The sequence below is a fragment of the Aulonocara stuartgranti genome (genome assembly GCF_965226115.1).
Source record: "Aulonocara stuartgranti genome assembly, chromosome: 3".
NCBI classification, from domain to species: Eukaryota; Metazoa; Chordata; class Actinopteri; order Cichliformes; family Cichlidae; genus Aulonocara; species Aulonocara stuartgranti.
In genome coordinates this window covers 48,242,806-48,265,068 of record NC_138941.1, presented here as the reverse complement: position 1 = coordinate 48,265,068, position 22,263 = coordinate 48,242,806, and the positions used below count along the sequence as shown (strand labels likewise).

The window sequence follows — 22,263 nt, the reverse complement described above, 5'->3', positions numbered from 1 at the left end:
GCAAAAATAATACGCAGTTTTTAATCCTACTTTGCACAACATTTCTATGAGCATTCAAACTGCATATAGTTAACAGAGATGTCACCTAACTATTACACCAACTAATTCCTCTGATGACGCTGATAGGAGAGTGTCTTAGTTTTACAGCTTTTCCTACTAATAAAACCTGCCCTAAGGTCATTCATACTAAACAAAAATAATTAAGTAAGAGAAGAAGACACAAGTGACCTGTTTTTTTATTCACTACTACAGAATTAAAACTTTTTTTTAAAAATAAAAACCTGTTTTATAATTACAGGACATTCTTTTCTATAGTTTTACACAATTATTTCTTGCATTTTAAGCCCAAAGAGTCTTGCTGACAGATTTCTTTAATTTACTACAGGAGCATTTATTTATTATGTAAAGGTAAAGACTGATTTTGAAATTGCACTTCTTTTTTTCTAATATTAAGATATCTCCAGGACTAAAAGTGTAGTTAAACTTTTTGTTGGACATCTTTGAGCTATAGGATAACAGTGCAGAGCCCTTTCCCCCTTTCTACGCTTTTATTTTGAAGTCTCCACAATTCCGGTGTCTTCCTGGTACTGGTACTTCCGGGAACCAGCTTATCGCAGCCAGCTTTGGGTTCAGGTTACAGCTCCAGGCTGCCGCCGAGCTGTTTTTATGACAGCCGGGCAGAAGCTCCTCCGGTCACCGTAATAGCGGGCCTCTTCCGGCTTGTTGGACCCCAGAGAGGGGAAGAGGAAATGACTTTTCTGGGGAGCTTTTAGAGAGTTTTCCTTCTGCCCTCCTGAAGTGAACCGTTGACTTGTCACCATGAGAAGTCGGAGCAACTCGGGCGTTAAATTGGACAACTATGCCCGGATAGTGCAGCAGACTATCCTGCGGCACCAAGTGAGTGTGAAGCGTTGTTGTTTCACAGCTGTTTAGCGACCGTTAGCTTTAAAATACACACTTAGGCGGTGTCATGTGTGCAGGCAGTGTTAGCTGGTCCGCTGCGAGATAAACTCAGATGTTTTCATGCATGCAGGAGGTGAGGCAGGGCGATATTTCGCAAGGCTGCAGAGCTCTTTGAATCACACACACTTTCCCTGAAGTGTGTGTGTAGCTGTGAGTGTAGCTGTGAGTGTAATGGAGGTCTTTGATGCACTGGGGAAGTTTTTGCCATTTTATGTCAACTTGTTCTGAAGAGGCCAAAACTATGCGGACATGTTAAGTTTTACATCCTCTTGCAGGGGCGGTTTCAGAGTGTTTTAAATGGGGTGGCCCACGGGACATTACAGTGTTTGATTAGAAATAAAGACAAATGTTTACATTTGTATCAATATTATATAAAAACTCTGGGCGTGATAGTCCAGTCTTAAATGCAAAAGAAACTTTAAGTATTTAATGTAAAAGTACCCATGTAAGTGCTTCATTAAGGCAAATGGGGGTAGAGGGGGTCGATTTCATAACTCCTCCAGTATGCATGTCCAAGTATCCTCCTGCAAGGTGCCGAACCCCTAATCAGAGTGAGCATGAATGTTAGACAAGGCCCTTAGATACAGAGAAAAGCACTTTCAATTCAATTTATTCAATTTTATTTATATAGCGCCAAATCACAACAAAAGTCGCCTCAAGGCGCTTCATACGCTCACTTGTATGAATGTGTGTGTGATTGAGTCAAAAGTGTTCAGATTGCTCAGTTACAGTAAAGTAGTGCTACACAAGTACCATTTTATTCATCAAAAGCTTACCAACAAGTGTTGTGGTGCAACAAATACTTAAAGTACATTCATGAAGTACTTGAGTGGTCCTAGCCATGCTTTCCATTCAATGGGGGTTGTTAGAGTAATATTTCTCATATGGTTGGTGGCCAGCCATATTTTACAGGGGGTAGTGGCACCCCAGCCATTCAACAATGAACACCCCTGTAATATGGCTGTTTGAATAACTGCTGCTGCAGTCTCTGATGTAATATTTTATAACTGGGCTGCAGGTGTTGCCCATAATTAATCAGAAGGTCGGTGGTTCGATCCCTGGCTGCCTCCTGGCTGCATGCCAAATATCCTTGGGCAAGATACTAACCCCATGTTTGCCTACTGGTGGTGGTCAGAGGGCCCGGTGGTGCCAGTGTCCGTCAGCCTCGCCTCTGTCAGTGCGCCCCAGGGTGGCTGTGGCTACAGTGTGGCTTGCCATCACCAGTGTGTGAATGACTGAATGTAGTGTAAAGCGCTTTGGGGTCCTTAGGGACTAAGTAAAACGCTATACAAATGCAGGCCATTTACCATAATTAGAACGAGTCCTGATTACTGACATTAAGAGACCCCTCTATCATCCTGCATCGAGGAAACTAGTATTGTTGGTATTATTTTGTTTTTAAGGTTTTTGTAGTCATAACTGCTTGAGTTTATTGTCTTTTCCCCTCTCTTCAGTCATTCATTTTTATTTACTTTACTTAATTTGATCAACTTACAAGCAGTACATTAAAAATGGGGGGGGGGGGGGGCAGTGTGTTTTCCCTGTGTCGCATACACTGGGAGAGAGTCGACCTTCAGCAGCGGTGTCATATTCACTTTCACTAAAGGTCACCCCGGTCAAGTTCAGACTTGTTGTTTATTAACATGCTTTTAATTTAATGAATGAAGCATATCTCATTAAGCTGTTTCATGTTCAGTTTGGTCAGTTTATTAGTTTCCTTCACTCATTCAAGCAAAACGATGTTCTCATCATATTTCTATTCAGAGGCTTTAAAACAAACAGCCACCTCAAATTAGCCTGTTTCACAAACCTGAATGTGAGAGCCGCTGGTAGTTTGGGCCATTTAAGGCAACCAAATTAATCCTCATGTTAACGGAAAGTAACAAGCCTTTGTCGCCGTGCACAGGAGTCATACAGCCCGATCTGCTTCCATGAATCTGGCTGCACATAAACATGAAATGTGCCTTTGACTTTTGGCTCAGAGAGACATTTTCCTGTGGCTGCAGCCTGCATTCAGTTCAGAGATGCTCTGAAGCCCAAATATCTCTGCTGGTGTGTGCATGAAAACATCAGCGTTCCTCTAAAACAGAAATTTGTGGGCCTCATTTTAGACTATGTAAAATATTAGACTCTGAGGTGATCAGACATCTCCCACACTTTGTTTCTTTGAGTTATCCAGCTTATTAATTTGCAGTTACGGTGCTAGTGTACCTGTCTATGTGCTTTGTGCTATGTGCTCAGATTTGTGTATGCCATCCCTCCACTACAATGATAACTTCAAATCTATGGCCTGGACACCTCTGATGTTGTACGATACCTCCGGCTCACAGAAAGTGTTGAATTTAGTCCTTTGCACAGCCAAAAACAGCACAAATAATCTCGATACCCCTGACTTTGTGCACTGCAGTGTTGCTACGTCAGTACAGGGAACATGAGCTGCAGCAACAAAGCTCAAATCATATTATTGCTTAAAATATCCCAGCGTGCTTCAGGATTAACATTTTCCTTCATCTGGGTAAAGAGTAAAGCAAAGAGCAGGGAGAATAACAGCAGATAACCCCACACATCTACCCTTGTATCGGCTGGTGTGTCTTCGTCCTGTCACAGTTTAAATAGAAGCTACAGAGATTAGCGAGTCCTGTTTACAGAAGAGCACGTTGATAAGATCGGTGACGCTTTGGAGACAAAAACAGAGCAAAGGAATTAAAATGGTAAAAGAGAGGCTGAGGTTATAGTAAAGCAAACACAACAACTCCACCCAGAAAGGACAGAGGACAGTTCACCTTCTTAAAGAGGAAATCGCCCTCTAAAAGAGAGGAAAACACCTGGAAAAGCTTCTGGTAATAGCACTGTTTTGGATTTTGGAGTTTATAGAGTTTATAAGTTGGAGGAAGAGCGTAAGAAGCCTGGGGAGGGGTGATCCTGGACTGTCTCACTGCCGAGTTTGTAGTCCAGTAGACAAATTCAGTGTGAGGTCACTTTTTGAACAAGTCCCAAGTGGCTGCTTAGCCAGCCCGCAGTTGTATACAGTTCACTGCTCAGATGGATCAGTGCACTAAGGACCGCAGTTACTCAGTGAGAGCTGAGGCCCTTGCTGCAGCTGCAAGCTCAGAGACTCTGATATATGTGAGTGAAAAAGATCTGCAGCAGTTTGTCCTGTTATAAAAGCAACTAAACACAAGCTGTTCCACACACGAATCACTCGAACCATTCTCACTTTTAGAGCTTGACAACACCTCGCTGTGTTTCTGCAACATATTCACAAAACACTTTGAGTGTCATTTCTGTTGGTGATGAAACCTGTGTTGATGCTGAAAGCTCTGACAGCCGTACTATGTCTTGTGCATGTGATAAAATGACATTTGGACATTCTTTAGGCAGCAGGTAGCAAGACAGACAGCAGCGATTCACATTTGCTGATCTGAAAAGTGCATTTTGCTGTCAAACAACCTCGCTATAACAGGAAGAAAGAGTTCTCTACTCGTAGAAAGGGACTTTGCAATTATCCGGTTTTATTAGCAAACACCGACCTTAGGGGAAATGAAGAGAAGCATGCACAGTTACAGCTATGCTGCTCGTGCAGTAAGGGGAAATGCATGCTTAGTCTTCAAATTCCCCTCGTCGATTACATTGACAAAAATGACTCAACATTTTCTATAATGGTCTTTTTTTTCAGAATGGAGGGAGTGTGTAATTGGTTCAGTCTGTCTGTCAGTCTGTTTGTTATCAGTTTAGCATCCACAGTTTTCAGTCCATCTTTTTTTCAATTTTGTGTGACGGCAGATGTCGATAACAACTCGAGCTGCTTTAATTTTATTCAAAATCAGATCAAGGCCACACCAAATGGCCTTGATCAAAAACAAACCAAAAACTTTGTTACCCACAAGTTTTTATAGATTGTCTTCAGACTTCACAACAATATACTAGGCTCCGGGGGACATGAGTACCAGGGTTGGCTAAGCCTTTGGACTTGACCTTCACTGTTAGTACTCAAGGTCAAAGTTGACCATGAGAAAGAAATGTGAAGAAACCATATCCAGTAATATGTCATATGAAAGTGCATCGTGAGAGCTGTAGCACACACTTTTTATTTTTTCAGTACGTTACACTATGACAGAGGTCTCCAACTCCAGGCCTTGAGGGCCGCTGTCCTGCAGGTATTAGATATAACCGTGGGTCAACACACCTGAGTCACATGATTAGTTCATTACCAGACCTCTGGAGAACTTCAGGACATGTTGAGGAGGTTATTTAGCCATTTAAATCAGCTGTGTTGGACCAAGGACACATCTGAAACCTGCAGGACACCGGCCCTCGAGGCCTGGAGTTGGAGACCCCTGCCCTACAACATCACAATGACGCTGTAATGGGCTGACGTCAGCATGTTGTCATAAAAGCATTATAAAACATCAAAGTTGTAGTATAAGCTGTGCTGTCTGCTGTTGTTGTGTCTGTATTTCTGTGCATTTTCTCATTGGATGCAATATTTAAAACCAACAACTTCTGCTTTTACCACTGAACTTGTTTCAGCTGTGGATCATCTGCCTCCGTCTTGCAACTCCAGCCATCCTGTTCTGTCACACCAACACTCTGCATGTCCTCCTCCATTGCAACCATTAACCTCCTATGAGTTCTTCTTCTATTCCTCAACAAGCTCCATCGTCAACATCCTTTGTCCAATATATCCTCCATCTCTCATCATGTCCAAACCATCTCAGCCCCACCTCTCCAACCTTGTCTCCAGACTGCTCAGCCTGAGCTGTCCCTCTGATTTTAGTCATTCCCAATGAAACAGGTGGGGGGGAGAAAGATTTAAAAAAAAAAAAAGAAGTACAATAAATTGGTTGCACAAGTGTACGCACTCGGGTAAGAGTTTATCAGCATAGCTATCTTGACTTTGCAATATTTGCCCCGTCTTTCTTGCCTTTCTCGCTCCGAATCTGTCCGATTGTGTTGGCAGCCCTTTGCAGGTTACAAAGGGCTGCACAGAAAACACGTTTTATCCTCTGCATGTCCAATAATCTTGACTTCTCTCGCAAAGTTTACCTCTACATTGCCTACAGTGCCTATCAAAGGTTACAGTGCCTGTGACCTTTGACCTCTGCCTGTGTCCCATAGGATCCGGTCACAGGCCTTCTCCCAGCAAGCCCAGATCAGCCTGACGCCTGGGTCCGTGACAATGTTTACAGCATCGTGTCCGTGTGGGCGCTCAGTCTGGCCTACAGGAAGAACGCCGACCGGGACGAAGACAAAGCGAAGGCCTACGAGCTGGAGCAGGTAGGTGTGCGCCTGTGGGTGGAGAGCGTTGAGGTCAAGAGGTTGTGTTTTTATTCTCTGACTTGGCTGGTTGGGTTGTTTATTTAAAGATGTGCAGGCTGAGGTGTAAATGTTGACATTTAAGCGTCTCTCTGCGTTTCTAGAGTGTGGTGAAGCTAATGAGAGGCGTCCTGCAGTGCATAATGAGGCAGGTAGGATATCTCCATTCTGTTTGTCTTTTAACTTCTCTGTTAGATACACGTCACTTCCCCTCTCTCTCTCTTTAAAAAAAAAAAAAATTCTCTAACCCTGTCAGCTGTTTCCCTACCAGCTTCTCGTTGCTCACATTGTGATGTTTATTACTTTTATTAAACTTGAACGTGCCGTCGTCAGATTGGATTATTATTATTATGATTTTACTTTAACTGCGCTCGCTGTGAGTCTGAGAGCGGGGGCGGCTGACTCTAAGTGTGACTGTGAATTTCCACAGTTTATATATAAATGTGAACATTATTGTTGCCATTTTAAATAACATTGATTCCATATTTATAACCTCTGCATTCATTTGTGCAGTTCTGTGATTACATTTGTTGGATATTTTAATCATTGTTAACGTTTAGGAATCATTGCACATTCTTTGGACCTGCTCTTTTCACACGCTTTAAAAGAAAAATCTCTCCACCCTTATTGTTCTCAGCTGGATAAGGTGGAGAAGTTTAAATACAGCCGTAGTACCTCAGACTCGCTCCACGCCAAGTACAACACCAAGACCTGCGCGACAGTGGTCGGGGACGATCAGTGGGGTCACCTGCAGGTCGACGCCACCTCGCTTTTCCTGCTGTTCCTCGCTCAGATGACTGCGTCTGGTAGGAGGGAACCTATAACATCCCCTGTAAAACAGATGAAACTAAACTAAAAAGCATTATAGGAAAACCAGAACCAGTGTTAATAGATGTTGTCGTTACCTTGAGTCTGTCTACATCAGACTTTGTTGCTGAAGAATCATTAATATTTTTTTTCCCATTTTGTGTTGATTTAGCTGAAGGAGTTGTTAAGTGAATTTTAAACCATGTTGGTCAGACTTAGGCCTCAGTTGCACAGGTCTAGATAGCCGTTAGTGCCGTACAGGGAAAAATCCCTGACTGGCTGTAGGTTTCTGCCGGTCACTAGGTGAAATTGGTCATAGAGAGAGCCCTGCACCAAAAACTTTGTCATAATTGCTTTGATCAAGTCGAGTAGCGTTTTATTGTCACCCCAACAATATGCACTCAAGTATACAGTGGGACGAGATATCAGATCAAAGGTGCAAACTGTAAAAATAAAGACGAAAAAATTCAAATATACAACTATACAGAAATGAGATAAAGTAGCAGATTGTCCTGATTGCCAGCAGTTTGCATGGAAAGGCCTCTTGCCAGCCTGTCGCAAATTGTACACATTTTCTTAGCAACCAGTGGTTGCTGGGGCTGACTGAGGCTACGTCCACACTCGCCCGGATAGATCTGAAAATGGCGTTTTCGTCTGAAAACGCTCCGCGTCCTCACTAATGTTTTCAGTCGTTTTCACAGAGTTGTGCATCCACATTGAAACAGACAAAAACGCTTATGTTCCAGTACTGCGCATGCGTGAAACGCAAGACGATTCAACCTGCCTCATTTCTGTCTGCCCTTTATTTACTTTCCAGCTGTTTGAAACGTTGCGGCGAGTTTTTAAATGGACTAACAGTGAGGTGGAGTTGCTGCTGCGAGTAACACAAAAGTACAAAGTTGCAAAAGCGAGTGAGAGTTAAAGAATTTGAAGAAAAGCTATCTGGAGCATGTACAGACTGAGATTAATCTTTAATAGGGCTGTCAAAACTGAGAGGAAACAAAACAACTGCTCCGCTATCTTAGTTTAATTGGTCACATGACTGGATCACATGACTGTCATTGCTTTCAAAAAGTCTCAGTTTTCGCTGTCCACACTGCGACACGAAAGCACCGTTTTCAAATGTGTGCGTTTTTGAGAGTGTTTTCAAAACGCCACGTTTTCCTTGAGCCAAAATGCTGTCTCAGTGTGGATGGGAGGCTAAAATGGAGAGAAAACGATGTTTTCAAAAGGAAACGCATTAGTGTGGACGTAGCCTGAGACCTTCAGAACGTGGCCGAACATCAGACCTGGAGTAAGTCTTATCACATCTAGATGTGAACTTGGGCAGATGTAAGGTTTTGAGATGCGTTCTTTCTTTTGGGTGGGGAGTTAAATTTAAAACGTCTTACATCAATCAGTGTATTTGTTTCCTTTCTTTTTGGGTTGTATTTCTTTGAAAAGATCAAAATGGGGCAAGGAAGGGAAGCACAACAGGTAACAAGTAACTAAACTCAGTGAAAATATAAACACTATACAATTTAAAGGGAAAAACACCTTTTTCATGCTCCCCTTTTCACAAGGGAAAGCCAAAACTAGAACAAAATCAATCCAAAATTTCAACATATATGCTGTCAGTGTTATTTTCTGTGTGTGGTATCATTTTGTCTTCCAGAATCTAGAAAAATAATTTGTATGTGTGTGATTTGCATCCAAACAAAATGATTGTGATACATTTTTAAATGAAGGTTCCTGTCTTCATTGTTTACGTCTGTGTCCCAGGTCTTCATATCATCTACACCCAGGACGAAGTGGACGTAGTTCAGAATCTCATGTTCTACATTGAGGCGGCTTACAAAGTGGCTGTAAGTCAACTTTATTCTTCTCCAGCTCCACAGAAAATGACTGCTTCTTGTTTTATTCATTCTGTCTTGTTTCTATTTCCCCTCAGGATTATGGGATGTGGGAAAGAGGAGACAAAACCAACCAGGGCATCACTGAGCTGAACGCCAGCTCTATCGGCATGGCCAAGGTTGGCACAGACTCGGGGGGACAAAATAAGTGAGAGCAGAGCTTCCAACGCACAGGGGGAACAGGTGCTCCAGTAAAAATGTCTGGCACTGTCAAAGGTGCACAGCGGCCTTTACGCTGACCTTTAGAAGACCCTGACTCCACAGAGCTAAGTCTGGATCACATTCTGTACTGAAAGTATCTTCTCAGCCGCAGCATGTCAGTAAATGTTCAGATAAACTGTGAAGTCAAATCTGTTCCAGAACAAGGGTGACAGTCTTGCTTTTTTTTTTTTTTTTTTTAATTCCAACATGTTTTAATTTTATTGAATTCTCTGCAGCACATTTGACCTCAGTCGGTAAAAATCTGCAGTGAGAGTGAAACTTTCAGGTTACTGGTAAACATTACTGTGAGATTTTTCACGCAGCAGCAGCCGGGCATGTTCTCTGTGCGTCCGGCTCTGTCCTCAGTTGGCATTAAAAGAGGGCTATCATGTTCTCTGTGGTCTTCCAAGAATGGCTTCTCACTCAGAAATAACATAATACTCAGCACACACACACACACACACACACACATTTAATTTAAGACTTTGAAAACAAGCACCACTACAGGACCTTCTCTGCTCTGTTAATTATGTAAAGTTAATCTTATTTATAACAGCAGACCTGAGCTGAGCAGCTTTAACATGATTTGCTCCTTAACGCATTGAACCACAAGGTTTAAAATTAGAGATGGCATGATACCACTTTTTTATGTCCGATACCGGTATCATAAATTTGGATATCTGCCGATACCGATATGAATAAACAAAATAAAGTATTTCTTTGTGCCCCCTTTTCCCTGTTAATGCCCTATCGGCCCCCCTGGCAAAACTTTGCTAGACCCGCCCCTGCACAGTTACCAGCTGTCAGCTAGTAAAAAAAGGATCCTGGTGTTATTTGTCTCTCAGAAACAGTTCATAACTTCCCTTCAACTCATTCATGTCACCTAAAGGGTAAACCTGTTTCTCCATCACCTGTTCAGCTCTGATGATCCAGTAAGGACATCTCCTGGTTTCATCTTCATGTTTCCCTCTCACCAGATAACCAAACCGACATCATGACCAGCAGCTTTTACAGCTGTGGCTCCAGCAAACATCAGCTGATACTAGAAATTAATATTAAATAAATTCTAACAACAGCTGATCAAGCTTAAACGTGCTGGTTTCCTCTTTCTGGCTCAAAGTGGGCGATAAACAAGAGAGACGGGACTTGCGTCAGAAAAGCCGATCAGCTGATCATTGATCAGTTTCATGATTAAAGTAGCAGCAGGAGGGGGAGAGGATGAGAGAAGAAGAGGCAGCTGTGCAGCAAAGACAGAAGAAGTCCAGCTTTGTGGGGTTTTTTTGTTTGTTTTTTCATTCTAGCTGAATTACGGGACAAATCGCTTCCTTTTCACTGCAATATAGAACTCCGATGGCCAGTCCAGCTGTGGCTCCATATATCAGTTTAGCTTAACGTGGAAATACTATGCAAACATTTAGCGATGAACTTACACACTTGCTTTACTTCTCTGGGATAGTTTTCTCTGAGATTAAATGCCGCGGTTTGGAAGTTTAGCTCTACCAGACCGCCGACAGGTCTCGCAGACAACAGCCGCTCTATCACACATACCGCTCCGATGCGCTCAGCTGGGTTACGCCAAGTAACGCGTTTTGTGAGGTGATTTTGTGATACTTCGGATCGGATTACATTTTTTATTTCTCTCCGATATCCGATCCAGCAATTTAGGTCCGATACGTAATATCGGATCGGTCCATCTCCAGTTTAAATTGACCCATAATTTTAAAAATGTAAATAAGTGCCTCACATTTCCAGTGCAAATAAGCTGCTGTTTACCAAACCAGAGTGTATTTATCCCCAAACTGTGTTTTAATCCTCTGTTTTTACTAGTGAATCTGCAGTAGCAAAGCCTCTGCAGCGCTTTATTTGCACTGTTCTCATTTCTTTGAGCTAAAACGTAATATTTGATGGCTTCACACAGCCGCACATCAGACTAACCTCGTGTTGTGGGTCCCAAATGCTCTTTTGTCTGATGTTTTTGCAATTTAACCCTTATCCTCCATCTCTGTGCTAATTAGTTTGTATTACCCTAACAATAGCTGTGCAGCTACAGTCACCTGGTAGCAGATGGAGCCCGACTTCACTGAGCCTCCAGACTTTGCTGGTATTTAGCATTTAGTCTTTATTTACAACCAGAGTTTTAGATTTTTTTAGAAATACTTCAGTCATATCACGGTATAACCTATTTACATGTTATCTGGATTGATAACCAAACTCCAGATTTGGTTTTAAAGCTTTATTGTAGCGCCTGATAAACAGCAGAAATAACTGTAAGGCTCTAAACTGTCAGCGGTGCCTTGTTGTTTGTTTTTGGGAAGTAAAAGAGTGTTTGAATGTAGTCAGACTTGAGTAGTGGACAGTTGCCCTCTTTTCATTGACTGTTATTAATGAGTGTGTTTGCTTTGTGTCCTTCAGGCAGCTCTGGAGGCGCTGGATGAACTCAACCTGTTTGGAGCAAAGGGAGGACCGGGCTCTTTGGTCCACGCTCTGGCTGATGACATACAGCAGTGCCAGGTACATGCACACAGTTAAATATCAGGATAGGAAGCTCATCGGCTTCCTTTGATTTTAATATATGTCTGTATTCCCATCAGTCCATCCTGACGTCCATGTTACCCAGAGCGTCCATCTCTAAAGAAGTGGATGCCGGAGTGCTGGCCATCATCTCGTACCCCGCCTTTGCCGTTGAGGACATAAGTATAGTCAACGCGACCAAGGAGGAGATCATCTCCAAACTGCAGGTGCAGACAAGTTCACAGAGGCAGGGTCAACATGGCAGAAGTTTAGGGTTCAAGTTATAATTTTCGGTATATCAAGGACAATTTATTTTCTAAACTTTGGCTGATTTGTGCAGAACATTGATTTAATGTAAGTTTCCCAAAAGAAGAAAACGGCAACAAGAAAGCAGGAAAACGTTCATATGGCTGGATGTGTTGTTTGATTTTCTGTGGACTTCATTCAAACAGTCTGTCACATTTAAAGAAGACACTTTAAAAAAAAAAGTACTGGACTTTTTTTGATTATGTGTGATTTCTGAATCAGCTGGTTGTTTTAGCAGTAAATGAAAGTTTGGGTCATAAGCCAGGACACAGAGGAAGGTTAGACTGGGCAAAAAGTAGTTTTCAAATCCAACCAGCTTAAAAGAAACAACTTGTAGCTAAAATTGAGCTTGTTTTATAAGAATATGCCTCGTGTATTTATGCTGCGGCATGTTTGAGGTGCTGATTTCCTCTGTCTCTGTTCAGGGTCGATACGGTTGCTGCAGGTTTCTCAGAGATGGACACAGAACCCCCAAAGAGGTAAACAACCTGTAAAGGTCAATGCTCCCTCTAATTCGTCCTGTCGGATAATCTATTTATATCTATTTGTTTGGATTAGAAGAAGAAAAAACATTCGACTGAATCTATGTAGCATTTTTTTCTGTTTTGTCTCCTGCAGTCAGTAAATGCACAGCTGTCTGATCTGTTTGTTGCTTTATTAATGTGGTCAAACTTTGTGGCTTAAACTCTGTTCACTGTTATGAAGCTTGGTGGCACGTCTGAGGCGAACACCAGGCTTGTGCTGCTTTGTTGTTACATATGGGATTGTGAAAAGAGCATGTTTGGTTAAAGGAGTGTGTCAAATGTCTGCAGCTTTACAGTTTATCTTGTAGCACTGAATCATCTGTGAGTGTTACTCTTTAATATCTGTCGGGGTCATTTTTCCTCAGATTTGATTTGGAATCTGAGGAGAAAAATCCAAACCAAAGATGTAAGTTATGGGAAAACTCAAACATTTGTGACAGGACAAAGTGAAATTCCTTGCATGGGTATAGATTTCAGGGGGATACAGGGGAACAGACATGGATTTGTCAGGGAAGTAGAGACAGGGAAGCACTGGCATCATACATTTATTTATTTATTTATTTTTTTTAAGGAAAGGAACAAAAGTACAAAAGACCCAAGACACTCTTACTTTATACAATTTTCTATATTAATCTTCTTAATCTTACTTAGGGCTGTTCGATATAACGATATATATCGGATGACGATATAAAAACATCTATACGCTATCGTTTGTTTTGTGGTGTTGCAAAATAAACTGTTTACGGCAACATTTTTTTTCATGGTTTTGATGGACACTGTAGTGGCTATATTAATTTCTTAAAGTTCTCTCTTTCTCTTATATTTAATATAACCACACTACGGACGGACAAGCGCCTGTTTTTATGCGTTGTTGTTAGCATCAAGCAAAACCATCACGTGTCTGCTTGTTTATTTTCCACATAAACCTTTCACAATAAATCTCAAGATCCTGTTGAGACTTTTCAAAATAAACTGAATCACGTAAAAGAGGATGCAGAGTATTTACGGATGAGAAGCAAAAAAGAGCCGTCAGGTGCTAAAAAATAAACCTTAAACTCAAATGTTAGAACAGGCTTTTCCCCGCAGCACGCCGTGTAATAAATACTCACAAAGAGAACTGCGTCCATTACAACTTATGACTAAAAATGTATTGTTTCATGCATCGGTTAAAACACTCGACTCCAGGTACGCGACACGCAGCTGGAAACACGTCACACGAGGCGAGCTGCCCGAGATTCACAGAATTTACAGAAAATGTTAAATGTTTGTGATTTATATCGTTAGATGTCTTGTATGGGGATATGAGATTTTGGTCATATCGCACAGCCCTAATCTTACTTATATGTATGTTTGTTGTGCATGATCATAAAAGTTCACTCACATGGTTACAGCCTGCAAACAGTTCCTGAGAGAAGTGGACATATTTAGGATCTCTGTTTAAGTATCGGGTTCATGTTGAGAAACTCAGATTTTTGAGACAGTTTGACTCTCACAGAGGAAAGAAGTCAGATCTGGATCTGATTTTGCAAGTACTGCAGCTGAAGGTTTGTACTGTCTCCATAAAGGATCCAAACAGACTGTATTACGAGTCCGCAGAGCTGAAGCTGTTTGAGAACATCGAGTGCGAGTGGCCTCTGTTCTGGACCTACCTCATACTGGATGGCATCTTTATCAACAGCCCTGAACAGGTAATTTAAATCTCAGAGACTCTGCCTGTGTGTGTGCATCAGTGTTTGACGGTATTTACCTCCTTTATTAACAAAGGAAGTGTTTTGATGTGATCCAGGTGCAGGAGTACCAGGAGGCTCTGGAGGGAATCCTGATCAAACAGAAGGATGGGGTACGACTGCTGCCGGAGCTCTACAGCGTCCCCGCAGACAAGGTCAGACATCTTGATGATTTAGAAGCTGATTTTAACTCATTTTAATGTGTGAGCTACAAGATTCTTAGTTTTGACCCTGCAGCCGTAAAAGGCCGATGGGGTATTGTCTTCACCCTGCCAGGCAGATGGGCAACATGGACTCATGTTTGTTAATGCAATATCTCGGGAGCATCCAGACAGGCTTTTCAGATTGATAACATAGAGATACTATTCAGTTGCCAGTTTATTATTTCTGCAGGCTTAAAACAGTTTGCATTAAATGAAGTTTTCATCACTGACAACCTGAAGGCTGTTCATCTTTAAACGCTGGTTGTTATTTAAGCTAACAATAAACTGTGTCTAACTTTGTCAGCTCTTAGTAGCTTTGGAATTATGTGGTCGCAAATGCTTTCCTGATTGGCTTGTAAATGATGTTGTCACATAGATGTACTGGTTATACTGGCATCAAGCCCTCAGGAAGTCCTTCCAGTGTTTCCTCGTATATGTACATTTATTGTTACACACCCTTTGTGATATTGATCATATGCTGATTACATGTACACAGCTGTCAGCACCGAGGCCGTTGTGTCACACGTCAGTTTGCCACAATCTTGACTCGGGGTCTTTAACACAAATACAAAAAGTGGGAATATCCATGTAAGTGTGGAGGGTAGCCTCAGTTTCAAGTCCACTTGTTTCAACCTGTTCTCTGTTCTCATCTTCAGGTGTTTTAGTTCCTCTGTAGAAAAAAACAGAAACTGTAATCTGCTTCTCTTTACTCACAGCAGAAGTGATTTAAGTGTTTTCTTAAATGCAATACGCCCGTGCCCATTAAAACGATAAATGAGGAGAAACGACCTCATGACCTCTGACTTTTAATGCCCCATATTTAAACTCGTTCAGACCTTTCAAACGTCTTTATCCTGTCTCGTTTTTGCTTATTCAAACAGGTGGAGGAGGAGTACATAAACCCTCACACCGTGGAGAGGATCCCGATGGGAAAATTACCCCTGAGGTGGGGGCAGAGTCTGTACATCCTGGGAAACCTGTTAGCTGAGGTGAGCTGCTACATAAACAAATGACCAGCTGTAGCTCTGCAGCTCAGATAAGTGTTAATAACAAAGTTATACCGTAAGAGTCGAAGAAAACTTGGTGGGGTTTTTTTTCAGGGTTTTCTGGCGCCTGGAGAAATTGACCCTCTTAACCGGCATTTCTCCACCATCCCCAAGCCTGACGTGGTCGTACAGGGTGAGTTAACCGCCCAGGTCCCAGTACGACGTTTTGAGCTCCAGATTAGTGTTAATTATTTTAAATGGACTACTTAAGTTCTTTTAACCACCTCATCACACACTCACATTTTGCCCAAGGATAATTCAATATGCAGGCTGGGCAGTAGATGTGAGTGATGTCAGTGATCTGTATGGTTTCATGTGCGTCTCTCCCCCTTCAGTGTCGATTCTGGCCGAGACGGAGGAGATCAAAGAGCTGCTGTTTAAGCAAGGGATAGAGGTGGAGACGGTGGCGGACATCCACCCCATCCACGTGCAGCCCTCCAGAGTCCTCAGCCATATCTACGCCAGACTTGGTACAAACGCCCTGCTGTAGCCTGATCTGTCCCATCAAGATTTTATGCATCAGGCACAAATGTTATGGACTAGAGCCTGCTACAGATTCATGACCTCAGTAAACACTTATGATAATGATAATATTATAGTCTTAGTCACATGATTTTTTTTTTTCTTTTACAACATGTTAGTTTTATACATAATGGTCCGTTTTACAGTCAAATAAACCATTAAAAAAAGAGAGAGATACTTTAGGACAAGCATACCTTATGATTGAGCCGTCGTTACCGTGTGAATGTGAGGCATTGCCTGCTTATCGCTTATGATTTAAAAACCACCAACAACAAAAAACGATGTTGGCGGCCAAAACGCTGAGCTCAAGGCTTCAAAGTTAATCACAAACCAGCGGGTGATGTCACGATGACGACATTTATCGTTCATAGACTGTCTGTGATCTGAACCCGGGATTTTTCTTGACTATTTGAATCTTTTAAATCAAATTAATTCAAATTCAGCATTATTTTGTCTGGGATGGAAGTGTTTGCTGTTCAGGGTTGATGCTTTTTAGTCCAGCAGCGTCTGCAGTAAAGTTATGACGGCACTTCCTAAATTAGATGAGACTGACTAACTTCACAAAACATCATATCTGAAGGACACAAAAAAAGCCAAAGAGTAGAGCGTAGATTTTTATCAGGGGGGGGGTTCATGAAATCAAAAGTTTAACTGCTTATTTTTTATTTTTTTTTGTTTCAGGTCGTAACCCGAGGCTGGGGCTGACAGGACGCCCCTACAGGAGGATAGGAGTGCTGGGAACCTCCAAGTTCTACATCATCAGGAACACCATGTTCACATTCACACCTCAGGTTAGAAAAAACTACAGAAAACATCAGAATAACACGCAGCTCACTTTTTATTTTAATGGTGGCACGCATGAAGGTCCTGGGTTTGAATCCACCATCTGGTTGGAGCCTGTCCCCCGTTCTCTCTCCAGGTATTCCGACTTCCTCCCACAGTCCACAGACATGCAGTTAGTGGGGTTAGATTAATTAACGATGTCCATAGGTGTGAATGTCCTGAGACAGTCTGGCAGCCTGTCCTGGGTGCACCCGGCCACCGTAGGACACCATATTGGATCAGACTGTTTTACTGTCTCATGAATAATATTGGCTTGTTCACAGTGCAAAAAAAGCTTATAGGAGCGACACAAGGCTGGAAAAGTGAAAAGAAACAGCTGGAGGAACATTTTGCAACTAATGAGGTTCATTGGCCACAAGTTAGTAACATGAGTGGGTTTAAAAAGAGCGTCTTAGAGAGGCAAAGATGTGCAGAAGTTCATCACTGTCTACTGAAGCTGTTCCACATTTGTAATGTTTCCCGCCATTAAATTATGAAGGCTTTGAATGTCTTATCATCTTCAGTACTGAATATCCTAAAAGAATTCAGGTAATCTGGAGAGATCTCTGTGTGCAGCAGACAAAGGCCAACAGTCAATACTGGAGGTCCTTCATCTTCACTGTTTCATCCACACGTGCAGGTTAAAGCTCCATCAGGGAAGGCGAAACCATCTGTGCCAAAACATGGGGACAGTATTCCTCTCCCAAAAGTCCAGCAGCTCCCAGACATTTACACACCATTGTTGTTCTTTTTGATCATATACTGTGAATAAAATCTGTGTCAAAATGAGAAATGAGATTGATGATAAAATGAGATTTGCAGACCACCCAAATTCCCTTCTGGTGAAGGGAAATCTGGTGACTTAAATAAACTTAAGTAAACATATTTTCCTCTGTTTCAGTTCATTGACCATCAGCAGTTCTATTTGGCTCTGGATAATAAAATGATCGTGGAGATGCTGAGGACAGAAATCGCCTACCTCTCATGCAGATGGAGGATGACGGGAAGACCGACTGTCACTTTTCCCATTTCACAGACGATGCTGAGTGAGTGAGAAGACCTTTTCTGCTAAATGTCCAAATACATCTTATTTATTAAATGAAGCACCTGCATTATTAATGGTGGAGAGAGTTTGAAAGGAAATCTTTAAATATTGAAAAAAAAAGTATTTTCTGTTTTTACATTTTCTGTGCTTGCATGTTTTCATCTTATGTTTGTGCTTCAGCTGAAGATCACTCAGACCTGGACCCTGCAGTTCTGGCAACACTCAAGAAATTACAGGACGGATATTACGGAGGAGCAAGGTCAATTTCTTTTTTGCATTAAATTTGAATTCTTACATCTGACAACTTGTAATAAGTTCTGTTTTGTTTTATTTATTTTGTCTTTCTTTGCGTGTCCAATTAAAGACTTTATTAGTTTTTCCTGCACTGTAGAGACAATTTAAAATCCTCTTTTATTGATTAATTGCCAAGATTTGTCATTAAAATGCATCAAACTGCTTATTAATGTTTCCCAGTTCTCATAATCATCCCCTCCTCTTCTGTTCTTCGTCTTTAGGATCCAGACGGGGAAGCTGTCGGAGTTCCTGACCACTTCCTGTTGTGCTCACCTCAGCTTCCTGGACGGTAAGGCTTCTGGCAGCATGGGCCGCCATGACGAAGAGTATGATGGTGATGATGATGAGCGTTACGGCGATGGATACGTGCATGAGTTGCATTATGATGCTGGTAAGAAAAACACAGCGTGGATGGAGGGTGGAGAAGGAATGGTGACACCAGGATTCACGTTTTTAAAGCCGGAGCTCACACTGACAGCTCATTTTTCTTTTCCTGGGTTGGTTTGATCATTCCTGAAAATACTCACACAGTCACAGACCCCAGCAGCTGTTAGCAGACTTACAGTTTCTTTAAGTTGACAGTTTTTCTTTTAACATTGGCTGATTTTTGAGTTGCATCTGTGCATCTACATTTTATTTCTTTTTTCCCCTCATGCCATCTCATTGTGAAATCTAAAATCAAATACCCATGACTTCATTAATCAACACTTCCTGTTTCATCCTATCATCATCACCCATCATCCCTGTGTATCAGAGTTCTTCCACTCGGGGCTTTGGGTGCCTTGTTGGGCAACTTGGAATATTTTTCTTCTTTTGCTCTAAATTATTACATAAAATAACTCAAAACTTGAATTGTAATGGACCGTAAAGTGGACCTCTAATGCTTTTCCTTATTTTATGTCATATACTTGATGTACAGTCAGTTTGTTGATGCTCATATTTAACACAGGAAAGCTTGGTAATGAGGTCTGCAAATATACAAGTAATTAAAATGTTTTGTTTTTCTTTTACTGCACTTTTTAAACATTGCTGCCAATCGTCTGACCAATCACAGACATGGATAAATGCAATGTTACAAAGGAAGGGCAAATATGAAAGTAGTGCTGAACAGTAGTCGAGTAAAAGCACTGAATAAATGAATGTATGCATGCGGGGTAAAAGCTACTATATCAGTAAAGTTTAGCCTTTTTGAAGGCTGGAAAGAAAGCCTATCCTCCTGTGTCTATCATTGGGACAGAGGAGGATCTAATGGCTCAGTGTGAGTCGATAACTGGTGTTTATTGGTTTGAAAGAGGGAAAATAAAAACCAGATTTAACTGTACTCTATATTCAGATTTAGTATAAATCCTCAAGTAAAATCATTAGCTCTGTTTTAGAACCGGATATTAATGCTTGTAAAACAATAAAATTGTAAAATCATTTGCAGTCAACAAGAAAAAAAGACGCTCAGATTTAACGATCCTTTCAAGCCAGAGTTCAATCTGAACACTCAATTTAAAACTTTAAAAATATTTAAAACAAAGCATTTTCAGGCAGTTTTTCTTTATTTTTCTGCTCTGCTTGGCTATGCATTAAGTGAGAAAATAAAAAAATATATACCTATATGGGAATTACAGCACAGAAGCTCCGCCCACTGGCAGATGGGATCTTCCTGGGTCCTGCAGGTTTTAGATGTGTCCTTGATCCAAAGCAGCTGATTTAAATGGCTAAATGACCTCCTCAACATGTCTTGAAGTTCTCCAGATGCCTAGTAATGAACTAATCATTTGATTCAGGTGTGCTGACCCAGGATGAGATCTAAAACCTGCAGGACACCGGCCCTTGAGGCCTGGAGTTCCCCACGCTTGGTTTAAGCGTTGCAGCCAATCAGACGAAAGTTAGGAAGGAGCTAAAATGACTTGCTTCAGAACTGCTGCTGTAGAGAGTCCATGATTGAAAAATGACAATATGGAAATAAAGATAATGGGTCCTCTTTAAAAAATAAAAAGTGTATTTTTGACTGTGGTGCATTTAAAACGCCTCAAAATCTTAACACGAGTGGAAGAATGAAAACATTCTCAGTTTCTGGTTGTGTTGTTTGTGTTCACGCACAGCTGGTTAGATTTGCCTTAAACGCCTGTTTTGTTGGTCCCTAAATGCATCACAATTTGCTAGCATGGCTGTGACCAATAAAGTCTTCAGTTTAAAGGGTCAGTTCACCCCAAAGCCTCACCCACAAAAGCCATTATAATTATTACACACAATTGTCACGTTTAATGGTGTTTATGAATATTTGCAATTTGTTCCTCGGAAAAACAGAAATTTCTGTAAAGCAATATTAATTTTGTTGTAAACCACCTGAAATGAACGAAGATCTTTTTTTCTCAGATACTCAATAATAAGTTTTGTTTTTGTGAGATTTGAGTGAGCAAACCCTTTAAAAGCTGCAAGTTCAAAGTTTATAAATTAGCATAAAATGAAAAATGGTTTTCAGATCTTATTTCTTTTTAGTACTTTATGAAGTTTAGAAGGAAACTCAGTTTTAACACTTGTCTGTACAAAAAAGAGCGGTGAGTAAATGATCTCTTTCTGCGTGTTCATTTTTCCTCCTTTCCCTCTCCACATTTCTGTTCTTCTCCTCATCCCACCCTCCTTCATCGCTTTGTTTTGTTCTCTTGGTCCCTCCCTACAGAGGATGACGACCTCGCGCAGTACCTTGACCACCTGTTGGCCCACTCTGCCCCCAAGAAGCCCAAGCGTCCGGTGGGAGGTCTCAGCAGATTCAAGGCTGCGGCCACCAAAACCAAAGAGATGGTGACTCTGATGAACAAAGCTCAGGACCTCAACATACAAAGTGAGTCGGCGCTTCGTCTCCGACTGACAAACTCGACTAAATCACAAATTTAATAATAAAACGTTGTTTTCTATTTTTCCCCCTCAGATGTCAACATGTACCTGCCGAGCAAATTGTTTCGTTCTCCTCAGCCGACGCTCAACCTGAATCTTACAGACTCTCCTGCATCACCAGACGTTCAGGTTCTTCTTCCTTTCTTTCTTTTCTCTCCTCTGATGTCAGCTCTTTGCTCACTTGCAGACTCCTCGGTCTCTCTGTGTTTTCACTCCAGGGTCCTGAGGCAGGGGTCACAACACAGAGTGGCATTCCCAGAGATGCCAGCGGAGCCATCGACTACAACGCTTTGGCCCAGCTGCTGAAAGACACACAGTCTCTGCAGGACCAGGCTGATATACTTTACATCCTCTACAAAGACAAGTGAGAAACATGAGGCTGGGTGTGTTTGACATCACCATGATTTTTATTAAAACAGATATGAAACACAACGAAGGTGATGCGAAAAAGCAGGAACTGCAGCAAACTTAATTTTGGTATTAAAATATTAAAGCCTCAGTCACAAAAGCCTAGAGACTCGTCAGCTACCCCCGGCAACCACTGGTTGCTAGGGAAGCGTGTATTCCCAGACACCGGCAGCCCAGCAGTTGATGGATGTTTACAGAATAGAAGGATTAAAACAAAACTGTCTATTTCAATATCTCCTCGTAAATGTGAAAAACCAGGTTAAAGCCCAACATTTACATTTTTTCCTTTTGAATGATTGTGATTTAGTAATGGTGACACGCTCACTTACAGCTCATTGGAAGACTCTAAAGATTTACAAGAAACAACGAACTAAAGTCTAAAGGTCATCGGCTGACTGGCCAACTTGTAGCGCTCTGTATTTTTAGCTGTGCTGAGCGGAGGTCGCCGCCTTGACGTGGAAGCAAAATAGTGCAGTTTGTTTACTTTTTGTTTTCTTTGTGTTTTACACATAAAAAAACTGTTTAATAAATAATTTTTAGTCATAGTTTTGACAGATATTTACAGACAGTGAAGTCTTGTTGTTGCTTGGCTGGCTTGTTTCTGTGTACGGCTGCGTCTTTGGCTGGCTTATTTTGTGCTGCATCATGCAAACAGTCAACCAATCAAGCTAGCTCATCAGTGTGAGTCTCAGGATCTGGAAGAAGTATCTGAACTTGACTCCACAGTTGAGTCATTAAGCGCTCCTGATTCAGACTGTGCTGCTGTGACATGTCAAAACGGCGTTGAAAA

At 41.6% G+C, this 22,263-nt stretch overlaps 1 protein-coding gene across 17 annotated transcripts in view; it reads left to right on the top strand.

Moving 5' to 3' along the window:
* Window positions 1–586: 586 nt before the first annotated feature.
* Window positions 587–22,263, top strand: part of phka1a (phosphorylase kinase, alpha 1a (muscle)) — a 31,143-nt gene continuing 9,466 nt past the window's right edge. For 15 of the 17 annotated variants that reach the window (XM_082525913.1, XM_082525911.1, XM_082525912.1 and 12 more), the window contains exons 1-21: window positions 587–897; window positions 6,082–6,240; window positions 6,384–6,431; window positions 6,917–7,085; window positions 8,848–8,930; window positions 9,017–9,097; window positions 11,592–11,690; window positions 11,771–11,917; window positions 12,422–12,475; window positions 14,086–14,208; window positions 14,307–14,402; window positions 15,332–15,439; window positions 15,551–15,629; window positions 15,832–15,966; window positions 16,700–16,809; window positions 17,742–17,886; window positions 18,066–18,144; window positions 18,401–18,570; window positions 20,851–21,012; window positions 21,100–21,194; window positions 21,284–21,429. In XM_082525913.1, the coding sequence (XP_082382039.1) occupies window positions 820–897; window positions 6,082–6,240; window positions 6,384–6,431; window positions 6,917–7,085; window positions 8,848–8,930; window positions 9,017–9,097; window positions 11,592–11,690; window positions 11,771–11,917; window positions 12,422–12,475; window positions 14,086–14,208; window positions 14,307–14,402; window positions 15,332–15,439; window positions 15,551–15,629; window positions 15,832–15,966; window positions 16,700–16,809; window positions 17,742–17,886; window positions 18,066–18,144; window positions 18,401–18,570; window positions 20,851–21,012; window positions 21,100–21,194; window positions 21,284–21,429 (2,366 nt within the window). In that variant the 5' untranslated portion in view covers window positions 587–819. The remainder of the gene's footprint in view (window positions 898–6,081; window positions 6,241–6,383; window positions 6,432–6,916; window positions 7,086–8,847; window positions 8,931–9,016; window positions 9,098–11,591; window positions 11,691–11,770; window positions 11,918–12,421; window positions 12,476–14,085; window positions 14,209–14,306; window positions 14,403–15,331; window positions 15,440–15,550; window positions 15,630–15,831; window positions 15,967–16,699; window positions 16,810–17,741; window positions 17,887–18,065; window positions 18,145–18,400; window positions 18,571–20,850; window positions 21,013–21,099; window positions 21,195–21,283; window positions 21,430–22,263) is intronic. The other 2 variants (XM_082525924.1, XM_082525916.1) reach the window with 2 other exon arrangements.